The sequence below is a fragment of the Haliotis cracherodii genome, unplaced genomic scaffold (genome assembly GCF_022045235.1).
Source record: "Haliotis cracherodii isolate W230 unplaced genomic scaffold, xgHalCrac1.p SCAF_6, whole genome shotgun sequence".
Classification (NCBI taxonomy): Eukaryota; Metazoa; Mollusca; class Gastropoda; order Lepetellida; family Haliotidae; genus Haliotis; species Haliotis cracherodii.
Genome location: NW_027266319.1, coordinates 27,467,065 through 27,480,799, shown reverse-complemented (window position 1 = coordinate 27,480,799; position 13,735 = coordinate 27,467,065). Strand labels below are relative to the sequence as shown.

Below are 13,735 nucleotides of genomic sequence, written 5' to 3'. Positions count from 1 at the left end.
TGCTACTCGTATGGGAGGACCTTCTTACGCCTGGTGTCAGTGATCCGTTCACCTAATGTTCACCACTATTTCGGCTTTTACGTCAATTCGAATTGTTTCGGTGGATAATCGAAACTGTTTCTTCTCTGGCATCGACGTGTTATATTAGAACAGCGGTCTTTTCCAGGTAAATCTACTGCATTACAAGAGCAGAGAATAGTGGCAAAAATAACACAATATCTTTTGGTAATGTACTCAAAATCGATGTGCACTTAATGTATGTGTAAGATTAAGGCGTGGAAACCTTGCCTTGGACTCGCGAGATCAAAGTGTATTTGGTACAAAATTCCGTATTTCCTCGATTAAATGCCCGGGTGTATATATCTTTCAGACACGTTTTGCCCCCGCCGTTAAATCGCAAAGATAACAAATGGAGAAGTCCGTGCATAAAAACACGTGCGTTTAAGCGAGGAATTACGGTACTGACAAAAATCATGCATCGTTTCATTCCTTATTCATGATTGTCATCAAATCACATATGATCAAATGTTGAATGCATTAAAACTTTATGTTGAGATTACAATTACAAATGATATTTAATGCGAGACATGGTCACAAATGGTACAAAAATGATTTATGAATTACTTACGTGTGGTGAAATATGAAGTACCATTTAAATTGAAATTGAAATCGGGATAATTATTTATGTCCAATCGGGATAATAAACAAATTGGGAGTGCTGGATGCTTTACTGGGGCAGATAGCAACTTATGCCTCACGTGGGAACGCGAGTCCTTCAAATATGTATGAGTGAGTGATTTGGGTTTAACACCGCTCAGAACAGCATTTCAGTCAATCACGGCGTGTCAGGTTCATGTGAGGAAACCCGAATCGATGCAGGTCTTTCACGTTTATTAATTTTGCATACAAACAATGCATCATAACACGGATACTGGGCACAATGATTTCCGTCACCATCCCTGCCCCATATATCTATGACAACACTACGACTCATTGTATTCTTAACATATGTTCTGACCTTTAAGCCGATGACAAGAGAACCAACAAGCAGATTAGCTAACTGACTGAATCCAACGCCTAGCTCTATGTCAGACTGACATCGACGAGGTGTGTACTGCGACCAAATAGGGTCCCTTGTCCACCTCACTTAACCCCAAGTGGAGCAGGATTTACGCCGTTTTTAACAGTTTCCCGACGGAGGAAATAAACAATGGGAATGGAACCCGATCTTCGGCGTTCTGCTTAAACAAGACGACTATGAATTGCATATATGTTTTCTAGTAAGTTAGGTTGAAGTAACATCAAGTTTAAACATAACCACGTCTTCTGGTTGTCCTGACATTATATACACTGGCACATGTGATATAAAGTGTATGTGATGTAATGTCTGCATATATGACATGGCTATCCACGAAGACACATCATTAATCCGAATACAGCAATACAATACTGAAATAATTTCATTTTATGGTAGATATTGTCAGGAAAATTCACGTTTGCGTTTTGTACGAAATGAACCTACAACATACAGGCCATTACTCAGTGAGGGGGGCATGGTACTTGTGCTTGTAAGGCTTTTCACTACGCCAGGCCATGATATCTTTTCCGTGTTTTTATCAAGTGGGTTAGATAAGTATCACGAGAACGATTACACTGGAAACCAACGACAGGTACAACACTGAAGGGTTCGCTGACACGTAAACAGCCCTGTGTGCAAAGTTGAGAATGTACACAAGTTGGTCCACATTCTGACGAAATATCCACAACCTCTTGGAATCGAAGAATGCATAATCCAGATACTGTCGTCTTACAGTCTTCTTACCTAGCATGTTCAAACTCAGAGTGAAAATATCCGCAGACACATCCTTTTCACCATACACACACAGTCTTCGTGAACACGTAAGTATAAAACCCTGGATTTCGTTGACTTGGAACGCTAAATACGTCCTCATCGAGAACCTTGAAATGGAAGAGTTGAACGAAAGCAAGAATTCTCAAAGGATCGTCACAGGTATAGAACAGTTGTTATATTTTCAAACGGTATCCATTCTTGGGGTTGGTAGTCTTAATGCCAGAAGCCCCTATGTGTCAGATTCACGAAATGTTGTCTGGTTATAATGTTCAGTTGTTTCTCTTGGTTACCAGCTAACCCGAGGAGAAGCAGATCAGGAATCCTCAAAAGAGTTTCCCCAAAGAAGGATCCTCAGTTTAGGTTTAGACGATGTGACTATCCTGAGTCTGTACCTTAAGTTGTCTGACGTAGCTGCGGGGTTATTGTGCTCCCTGCCCAGCCTGTTGTAGCACAGCTTCAGGAGAGAGATGGATGTATTTTTCTCCAGAACGTCTAGTAGTTTGGAGAAGCCATCGTTAGTGATGCCACACATGTTGAGCCCTACAAGCTGAAGAGTGGAACTCCTTTCCAAACACGAGGCCAGCTTCATCACCCCTGTATCCGAAATGAAGTTGACACTCAGGTCGATACTCCTCAGCTTCTTACTGATGGCAAGAAGTTCAGCCAGAGACCCACACCCATCTGACGTGATTCCACAGTTCTCCAGACTAAGATCTGTAACCATACTCTCGGGGATATAACGACTGAGGATCTCGACTCCAGCGTCTCCAACATAGTTGCGGCTGAGATCGAGTTCAGTAAGACACCTGTTTCTACTGAGCCCGTCCATCAGGGTGCAACAACCAGGCCAGGAGATGTTATTGCTTCTCAGTCTCAGCTTCTGTAACGTTGAGTTAGTCTTTAACATGTCTCTGAAATACTCACAGCTCTTGTCCCCAATATCCAGGAAGCTCATATCGATCTCTACCAGAGTCTTGTTGTTCGTAAGAGCGCCAGCAATGACCTGACACCCACTGAGCTCTATACCAGTCGAGGACAGATTCACCTGACGGAGACATGTGTTAACCTTCAGGGTATCAGCCAAAGCCGATGCCCCAACTGCATCTATGTTATTTAGCCGAACATCCAGAGATGTGATGCCCGTATTGTGACTCAGGGCCTTTGACAACACCGTAATGTCTTCTCCACAAAGTTGGGTCTTCCCTATACGAAGCTCTAAGATGCAATTGTACTTTTCTACAACACGAGCAAGGGCTTTAGCTCTGTTTCCACTTAAGCTGTACCCAGTGACACACACATTCATCATGATATCACACTGGTCGGTAATTCCGTTACTCACTTCACTCGAAGTGTCCCAAGATGTGGTAGAGATCCTGGATAACCTCTTGCTTAATCCATGGTCATTTCGGGCTCTCTCCAGTTCAACTACAGGCTTAAGAACAAAAGTTTCAGGGTTATAGTATCCGATCTCGAAACATATCGTCTTCTCATCCGCGAGAATTGGATTATCATCATCGGAGAGACAGGGAATATCGTGGACTAGCTGGTCCACCTCCTTCATCACGTCAAGAAGCTGTACAATATCCACATAGTTCTCCGACTTTCTCAAGACATCACAGAAACACACGAAGTGGGAATAAGAACCCTCACCCACTGCATTGGCTAGACTCTCACATATCAGTCTCCGGTCAGGGTGGCCCTTGTAGGCCAAGACGTCACTGTCACTGAGCACATTGGACTCGTGGAGCTGCTTCAGCAGTGGGAAGGGATCCAATTTCTGACACAACAAGTCCAGGATACTTTGCATGATCAGTTTCTGTCGAGACACATCTTGATTTTTCTCACTCGATTTTCTTCTTGATCTGACTGGCTTCTTTGGCGTCAAATCAGAAGTGACTATCTTCATTTTGTTATGACTAGAATTTTGCAGTGTTGGGGAGTGGTTGCCTAGTGACGTGAGAACATCCTTTCTCTCACTATCATCCTTAATGTTATTGTTCTCCGTGTCATCAGCAGGCACGATCACAGGCTTAATCTTACCATTCTCCTGTTTAACACAGATATTCTTCTTATTCTTGCCATCAAATTCGGATGACGTGCTCTTAGGCTGAGCCATGACAACTGAGTTCCGAGCCGAACCGCCGTCTAATGAGCTACGCGGGTTGTTAATACTTGCTGAACGAAACAGAAACAGTCTAGGGGGTTTAGGGGGCGGCTTCAGACTGTTGCTCCTACACAGGCCTGTTTTCTCCACCACATCTGGCAGGGTACTGTTCAGTGGAGTCAAGCAGTCATCAAAACCGTCGCCATCGCCATTCGCTGACGTACTCCACTCCACTTTAATGATATCCTTCCGGTCACGTGGCTTCCGGTCAACATGGCGGGTAGACAACTTCCGCCAGAACTTCCAAGGCGGCGTGTGAGGGCGCTGCGGTTCTGAATCGGAATCTGAAACAGAAAATTTTCAATGACTATCCCAGAAATCGTGTATTCTATCATCACATGGGGGACGAATTAATGAGTCACAATTGTATCAGATGAGAGAGGTTGATAGTGTGAGAGCTGGTCCACTTTATTAGAACATGATGACCCCAAATCATGCCATAATTGTACCTGTTCTGCGCCTGTGGTCACTATCAAAGTAAAGCCATTTCTACATATCCATTACCACCATGCGGTGTCCATAGTAGACAGCTTTTAGACATGCAATTGGTGTTAGAAGAGACAAACTGGTGATCAACAATGTGAGCATCGATCCAAGTGGTAACTATCCAGGTGTATCTATATAACATATATTCTGATAACCCGATCTCCAGTTTAGACGTCTCTTACAAGCAGGATTAACTCAAAGAAGTACTAAACACCCCAATGTGTGTCTATATAAAGCCCCCCCCCCCCCCCCCCCCCCCCCCCCCGATAAGTCAAGACAGTGCTCTATCCTTACTGACAAAACTTTATCTATCACAAACACACACCACCAACAGAAAGATAATATAAATACGTAAGACGACACACACAACCAGAGTGTAGTCGAAGGACATGTACCTCCCAATGATAGGAGGTCATTACAACGTCTAGACATGAGAAGGGATCCCGCCTTTCAAGGGATGACATCTACGACAACAAAGACCCACTTCAGCAGTGTCGACTCACAATTCAGCCCAGCACAGAGGCGTCTAATAACAACAAGCTGTGAGGTGGCCCTGTGTTTTGACCTTCAGATAGTCGTCCTGCCCAGGTCCCGTCACCCTCACACCCACCTCCCTGTCTGCAATGGAGCTGAACAACCCGAGTACCATCCAACAACACAACCCAGAAACCTACGTTTAACGTGTAATTACCCACGAACGAATACACTGCCGTGTTAAGGCTTTATAAACAGGCTTAACAAGTGACTCAAATGAGGCTGTGAGCAATCGCCCAAAACGCCTGTTTGTGAGTAAAAAAGTTAGAAGTGTGAATACAGCGTGTAACATTAGAATGTGTATCCACATTAAGGGCTTTTAAGCTGGAAAATAGGCCCTAATTAATGCTAATTCAAATTTGGACACACGTTGATGTTGAATGGCATGTAGGGTGTGTGATGAATTCATAATATCGCAATCAGCAGAGTTCGACTGGGGCAGGATGACCTACTGGATGACCCGCAGGATGAACCAAGATGACAGGATCCATCAACAGATTTTTGTTGGAATGAATTCCGCCTCTTCACTTGAGGGGCAGAAGGATCTCTTTAAAAACAAAAACTCAGGCGTCACTATATTGATTGTTACTCCTCTACGACTATCCTTCGCGGAGATTTGCTTCATAAAGCAATTATTTTGTAATTCCTCTTTGAAGAGTGCTGATCCCCGCATTGCATAACTCGACAGCGTTAGAGCTGTATGACAATACGCTGCAAATTGGAAGTGGATTGTATAATTTAAGGAGATAGTCCCAAGCAGATGGGGACAATGTCATGGGTATTTTTTTTTTATCTCACATGGTTTCAATAACGTCACTTGCATGCCATTAGTGACGGTCATTTTAGGGGTGGGTCATTAGGGTTTGGCTATTGTATTATGGGGAAGGGCATTAGGGACGGCCCTTTTATTTTTTGGGTGTGGCATTAGGGACAGCCTTTTTATTTAGGGGAGGGGCATTAGGGACGGACATTTTATTTAAGGGAGGGGAATTAGGGACGGCCATTTTATTTAGGGGAGGAGAATTAGGGAGGGCCATTTTATCTAGGGGAGGGGAATGAGGGACGGCCATTTTATTTAGGATAGGGAAATTAGGGACGGCCATTTTATTTAGGGTAGGGGAATTAGGGACGGACATTTTATTTAGGATAGGGGAACTAGGGACGGCCATTTTATTTAGGGTAGGGGAATGAGGGACGGCCATTTTATTTAGGATAGGGGAATTAGGGACGGCCATTTTATTTAGGGTAGGGGAATGAGGGACGGACATTTTATTTAGGGTAGGGGAATTAGGGACGGCCATTTTATTTAGGGTAGGGGAATGAGGGACGGACATTTTATTTAGGGTAGGGGAATTAGGGACGGCCATTTTATTTAGGGTAGGGGAATGAGGGACGGACATTTTATTTAGGGTAGGGGAATTAGGGACGGCCATTTTATTTAGGGTAGGGGAATTAGGGACGGACATTTTATTTAGGGTAGGGGAATTAGGGACGGACATTTTATTTAGGGTAGGGGAATTAGGGACGGACATTTTATTTAGGGAGGGGCATCAAGGACGGCCATTTTATTCAGGGTAGGGGAATTAGGGACGGACATTTTATTTAGGGTAGGGGAATGAGGGACGGACATTTTATTTAGGGTAGGGGAATGAGGGACGGACATTTTATTTAGGGTAGGGGAATTAGGGACGGCCATTTTATTTAGGGTAGGGGAATGAGGGACGGCCATTTTATTTAGGGTAGGGGAATGAGGGACGGACATTTTATTTAGGGTAGGGGAATGAGGGACGGACATTTTATTTAGGGAGGGGCATCAAGGACGGCCATTTTATTCAGGGGAGGGTAATCAGGGACGGCCATTTCACTGAGGTGTGGGGGAAGTTTTGGATCCAACATTGGAAATGGGTTGAAATACAAGATTGAAATAAATTTGCCGTGAATAAAAATACAATAGATGCAGCAAAATATACCATGAACATCGACCACATAGCCCTCGAAGATACATTGATTGGACCCTCAGAGTCTACCTTCCCGTGTTCCATTGACATTTAAGACAGCCCACACACCATCATTTAACACATTCCACTGGCCATGTAGTTACTGTGTACGTCCTCGGTATGTAAATAGACGCACACCATGTTGGGGGTCTACACTTATAGTCTCGCTTCTCGCATGTTTACAGATAGCGTACGAGTATAGCTGTCACACATGGACATCATGCAACTAGTAATGTGTATGTCATGGTGACATCATCTGTAAACATGCATCCAGTAATTAGTGAAGTGGGTGAGTGGGTGAGTGAGTGAATGGGTGAGTGAGTGAATGGTTGAGTATATAGGTAAGTGGATGGTCGAGCGGTTGAGTGAGTGGTTGAGTGAGTGAATGTAAGTGAGCGGATGAGTGAGTGAGTGTTTGAGTGAGTGAGCGGGTGAGTGGTTGGGTGAGTGAATGAGTGGTTGAGTGAGTGAAAGAGTGAGTGAGTGAGTGAATGAGTGGTTGAGTGAGTGAGTGAGTGAGTGAGTGAGTGAGTGAGAGAGCCTAAACATCCCGCGTTTACCAACCAAGGCAGATACGATGTGGTTTATACTTCACCAGCAGGAATATATATGAAAATAGACATGAGCTTCTTCATAAAAAGAAAACAACAACGCCTACAATATTTCGGACATTTTTTTGGGACAGCAGTCTAAAGTGTCCAGTGTGAGCATCAAACTAGGCTCTACATATGTTGTTGTGGGCCGTGCTGATACAAGCGCCACTCTCTGGGTGATGCAAGCGACACAATATGCTTTTTCTGTAGTTTATCTGAATTTGGACTATCGCAATTAGATTTGTACAGTATTTCAGTTATATGACAGCATGTCAACATGACATGTATGATGATGGATGATAACTAGAGTATGGTAAAGTAGGTATGGTACATAGGGACACACACACACACACACACATACTAGTATATATATATATATTCACACACACACATACGTACACACACTAACACATACACACACACACGAAAAAGAAAAACACCACGCACGTTGGTTCGCATTGACACACAGCACAAGCATTGACACACAGCACAAGCATTGACACATCGCACAAGCATTGACACACAGTACAAGCATTGACACATCGCACTTCGTGCAGTGGGGAACTTATTCAGAAGGAAACCAGCGTCCATAGTCAGTTATCTTATTTCCTTGTCGCCATAGTTATGATATACTATAAATATACGAAATCAGCTTTGATCAAAATGAACATTTGATGAATATCAAACGAGTTTTTATGAGCGTCGCGGGCCTTCCCCACATGAACACGGAAGGTCCTCCCAACCCGTGTGTGTGTGATGTATTGAAGTGTCACCTTCATAGTAACGGTGGGGTAGTCTGGTGGTTCTATCATTAGCTCGTCAAGGGGGTTCTATCCCCACATGGACACAGCGTGTTCAGCTGATGGTGTCCCCCGCCCTATAGGGTTGGAGTATTGCTCTAGGGGCGTAGACTCCCCCTCCCCACCTTCACTCACCATTATCCTGTGGGGTAGAGAGGTGTGCTAGGTGTGCTAGGTGTGCTGTATCATACATCAAGGTCTATGGTATACGCTAGAAGACCATGTGCACGGAGTGGCTTAGTGGCATAGCCGAATCCAGGTTGTACAGCGACATTATGTACAGCCAGCAATGAGATCGCATAACAAAGCTTAATCCATTGACACGGATTTGAAACCCATAAACCAGTCATGAAATTATAAAAAAATACACTTTTGAAAATGATACCTTTGTTTCATAAATGTCAACCCACGCGATCTCTAATTTTCATGAAGGCGCGCTGTTTACCATATTTACATCAACAACTTGCATTTACGTTGGAAATTAAACACTTTTTTACAATTATCAACCTCAACCAATGCGCATCCATGCGAGACAAAAATGCATGTCCTTCAACGTCAGGTTTCGTGAAATATACACAGCGTCTACATACATTCAGCTATCAGTGGTATTAGTTATCTACTAAATACATTCCGACATCAGTGATAGTAGTTTTCATATAAAAAAAGAACCCTCTCCATCATGTAACCTACTTACCCCGTCACGAATAGTTCGTCCGTCACGGGAGTTGTACACTATCCTTTTGTCAATCTCAGACTGGGTTACCCGTCGGAGCTCGTTCTACATGCAAGTCACACTGGTCGGTATACGTTAAAGGGATATGCAGTTGACAGAGCGCGACTGGGGACGTAGGGCCACGTGACAGCCTTGCGTTCCGGTTTTAGAAAATTGACATTCTCGGTATGTGGTTTGTGTCGTATCGGAGAACGCCAGGCGGAAATATTGCTCGTGCTACGTAACATTGGTAAACAATGGCGGAAGTTAGCATGCTGGACAGTGGTGGTCACATTTAGTCATGCAGCTGTTGGACGTGGGAGTACACGAGCCAGTGTTTACCGTTAGATGACCTTTACAACAGTGCACAATTAACGCCCAGAATGAACTGGAACATATCCATTATTTCCAGAGGTCATATATACAGTTGCTGTGAAGGTGTAACATTTATCATCATCATCATCATCATCATCATCATCATCATCATCATCATCAATCAATCAATCATCATCATCATCATCATCAATCATCATCAACATCATCATCACCAACATCAACATCACCAACATCAACATCATCATCATCAGGGGGCACGGGTGGCCCAGTCGTCTAAGGCGCCGCGATTCGCTGTGCAGAGTTGCGTCCCTTGGGCACGCCAGAAACCTATGATTGTGGGTTCGAATTCCGGACCACCCCAATTATGTTTCTAGGTTTGTCAGCACCATACCCGTGCTCGTGGGTTTCACCGAAGTGGTAAACGTCTGAGACCTGCATCACTTCGGGCTTTCCTCCCACATTAAGCTGACACGCCGCGATATAACTGGAATACTGTTAAAACTCACTCACTCATCATCATCATCATTATCATTAACAGCATAATCATCATCCCCTCTACAGCTTCACTTTTGCGTGAGTGAGTTGGGTTTTAAGCCGTCGCTCGCAACATTCCAACCATATGGAGCGTGTGGGGTAGTCCAGAAGTTAAATCGTTCGCTCGTCACTTCGAAGACCCGGGTTCTATTCCCAACATGGGTACACTCTGGGAAGCCCATTTCTGGTGTCCGCCGTTGCTGAAGCGCATAAAACCATAATCACTCCAAACATACCACTGCGGGGCTTTCACACATTGTGGGCATCGACCCTTGGTGACTGGGGTGACGAGCCAGCACTTTAACCACTAGTCTGCACATGACGATATACGGACACGCAGGACAAGTTAGCTTACGCTTCTTAGTTCCCACATATAATCACGTGATAGGAAAAGACAACATGGAACTAAATTTACTGACTCAAATAGGAAGAGGAATCTTAACAAAGAAGCGAGTGAATGAGTAAGTCTGGTCTAACGCCGCTTTTAACATTATTCCCGATATATCACAGGGTGTCAGTTTCATGTCATAGGAAAGCCCGAAATGATGCAGGTCTCAGATGTTTATCACTTAGGTATAGTGATGACAAACCTAGAAACGTAATCTGGGTGAACCGGGATTCGAACCCACAATCATAGGTTTCTTGCGTGCCCCAGGGCAAATTGGCGAATTGGGCGCATCAAATTTCGGCGCCTTAGACGACTGGGCCACCCGTGCCCCCGGTAAACAAAGAAGATCAATAATGATATAATAATTGTATTTCATCCCAAATATTGTTAATATCGACTGCGCTTCTATCTTGAGAATTCAAGGGTTCCTTCGATTCCTTCAATCTGACATCTCAAATTTGAAAATAAAATTTAATTTGAGTTAAAGATTAAAATGCTATCAGCTGATATAAACTCTCAACACACTGGATGTCAATAAGGAAAAAGTCATTCAGATATCAGTTACAGTGTCACACTTTACGCCTAGCCCCGAGATGAAATGTACAAAGTTTCCCTCTCCAGGTGTCACGGGCGTACAGACAAACAGAGAATCTCCTCTGCATTTGTTTAGTGTAATTACCAGAGTTAGATACAGCTAACTGCGCTAGATACCAATCTGACTGGTCGTGTCGAGCTCAGGGGGTTAAACAACCGGACAGACAATAAAGACTCAATTATTTCGTGCGATCGTTGGTATTGGATTAGGTTAATGGGTTGGGAGGGGACAAGAGGATCCTCGGACAACAGAATTAGATCATCCGTTACTTGGGGCGGTGAAATCATCTCTGATGTCGAATGCTTTTACATTTGACATAACATGACACATAGAATCGCATCAATTTATTTGAAACTTGACCTGGCTATGATCATTTATGAATCATGCTTCAATGTCAAGGTCATGCCTGAAACACATCCCGGTTATGTAATGTGAAAGTGATCTGTTTAATTAAATACAATGACTCGTGTTTGGCTCTATGGAGGCGGACATTGTCTGAATATAATTTTATGTCATTTTCAGCAATAATCCAGCCATATCACAGCGACAGGAACCAAAAATGAGCTTCAAGCATCGTACTATGCAATGGGAGGAGAGAACGCTCTGTAGTCAGCTAGTTATCCCATCGCCATTAACATTTTTTGATCAATATACCATGGACTGATAAGTTCATTACGTTTTAGAGTTGTTATCACACTAAAACATGGCCCATGCTTATTTTACTTTTTGTTTACTTGCATGTTCACTGTTTGGTGTATTAATGTTTCGTCATATCCAGTGTTTTTTCTGTTGCTTCTGCCTGGCGAGCGAATGGTCGGTGGTTCGATTCCCAGTCGCGTCATGCGAAAATATATTAATAGATGGTGTTTGTTGTTACCCTGTCAGGCGGTCAGCATTAAGGAGATAAAACAAGACGGCTCGGGGTCAGTATACTATGAATGGAGTATCTACGTTAAACTGCGGCATGTTATCTCCGTGAGCTAGCACTATAAAATCGGATTAGTCCGGACTAGTACAGGCAGCCACACACACGTGCATACACATTAAATAAAATAATCTTGGACTCGACGTTAAACCTCATTTAGCCTCACCTCTCCCCATATCTATCGTCTTAGTTTCTACTTGACGATATGGGCGGTCGGGTAGCCTAGTGGTTAAAGCGTTCGCTCGTCAGACCGAAGACCCGGGTTCCATTCCCGACATGGGTACAATGTGCGAGGCCAATTTCCGGTATCCCCCGCCGTGATATTGCTAAAAGCGGCGTAAAATCATACTCACTCACACACTACTTGACGTTACATGTCTCACCAGTTGCTCACACTATCCACCACTGGTTTACTGATCAAGCTCAAATAGCTGTTATATTATTTAACACAATACAATCACATACTCATTTCATATTTATCAATTTGAAAGGAAGAAAACTTTAGCAAACACTCATCTATACTTGATACTTGACGTACGGTGGTAGTGTATCCTACAAGCTATCAAGAATGTGAAACCAAAATCATATTACCCAGAAACCTTACACCACGTGTCTATAAATGGAGCACACTCATTCCACAGGCCTTGAGAATCGCGTTCCAGAAATCAATATTGTGACAGGCAATAACTTGATGAGCTCCGTACAGGGTCAGGGATGAGACCGGCGTGTTAGGGAGCTGTCACCAACGTTCTGACATGTGAGATCAGGCTCGCGATCCCATGAAAGTTTCAATAGCTGACACTGGGTCTGAGATCCGAGGAAACGTCTTTGGACCCCGTGGTTATACATCACTAGGCCCCGTTCCACAAAGAAGTCGTAGCGCTACCACAGTCGTAAGTCGATGTTAAATTATGAACACCTCATGTTACGATCACTTACGATCGCTTTGTGGAACGGAGTCTATGTGTTATTCTGTAATACTGCCTTGGCAGACTCCCTATCGCCCAAAGCTTCAAAACAGATTAGTGAAATTTGACTTCAAACAACAGATCTCCTGATACTACGATACTAGTGTTACCTAGACGGATACATAGGTAGTAGACAGCGGTAGACACAACTGTAGACATAGCAGTAGAAACAGCAGCAGACACAGCAGTAGACACAGCAGCAGAAATAGTATATATATATATATATAGCAGAAGACATAGTAGACAGCAGTAGACATAACAGTAGATAGCAGGCGGCAGTAGACATAGCAGCAGCTATATCGGTAGACAGCGGTATACAAAGCGGTAGACATTACAGAAGACAGCAGTAGACACAGCTGTAGACAGAGCAATAGGCAACATTAGACATAGCAGTAGACGTAACAGTAGATATAGCAGTAGACATAGCAGTAAACACACCAGTAGACATTGCAGTAGACAGCAGGTAGCAGTAGACATAGCAGTGGATATATCGGCAGTAGACAGCAGCAGACATAGCAGTAGACAAAGCAGCAGACACTGCAGTAGACATAAGTAGACACATAAGTAGACATAGCTTTAACAAAGCAGTAGATATGGCAGTAGACAGCAATAGACATAGCGCTGGACAGAACAGTAGACACAGCAGTAGACAGTCGTAGTGTTTCACATAGATTTATCGTATGTAACAAGACAACAATGAGTGAGTCAGAGAGTTTAGCTTAACGCTGTTTTTGGTAGTATTCGACTTATTTCACGGTGCGTCAGCTTAATGCGTGAGGATAGCCTGAACTGATGCAGATCTCAGACGTTTACCTCTAGGTATCATTCGATAACAGGAGTTCGGCCAGTGA

At 43.7% G+C, this 13,735-nt stretch overlaps 1 protein-coding gene across 6 annotated transcripts in view; it reads right to left on the bottom strand.

Moving 5' to 3' along the window:
* Nucleotides 1–725: 725 nt before the first annotated feature.
* The window catches only part of LOC139445641 (uncharacterized), an 84,618-nt gene continuing 71,608 nt past the window's right edge, over nucleotides 726–13,735 (bottom strand). For all 6 annotated transcript variants that reach the window (XM_071226825.1, XM_071226824.1, XM_071226827.1 and 3 more), the window contains one exon: nucleotides 726–4,300. In XM_071226825.1, the coding sequence (XP_071082926.1) occupies nucleotides 2,166–4,300 (2,135 nt within the window). In that variant the 3' untranslated portion in view covers nucleotides 726–2,165. The remainder of the gene's footprint in view (nucleotides 4,301–13,735) is intronic.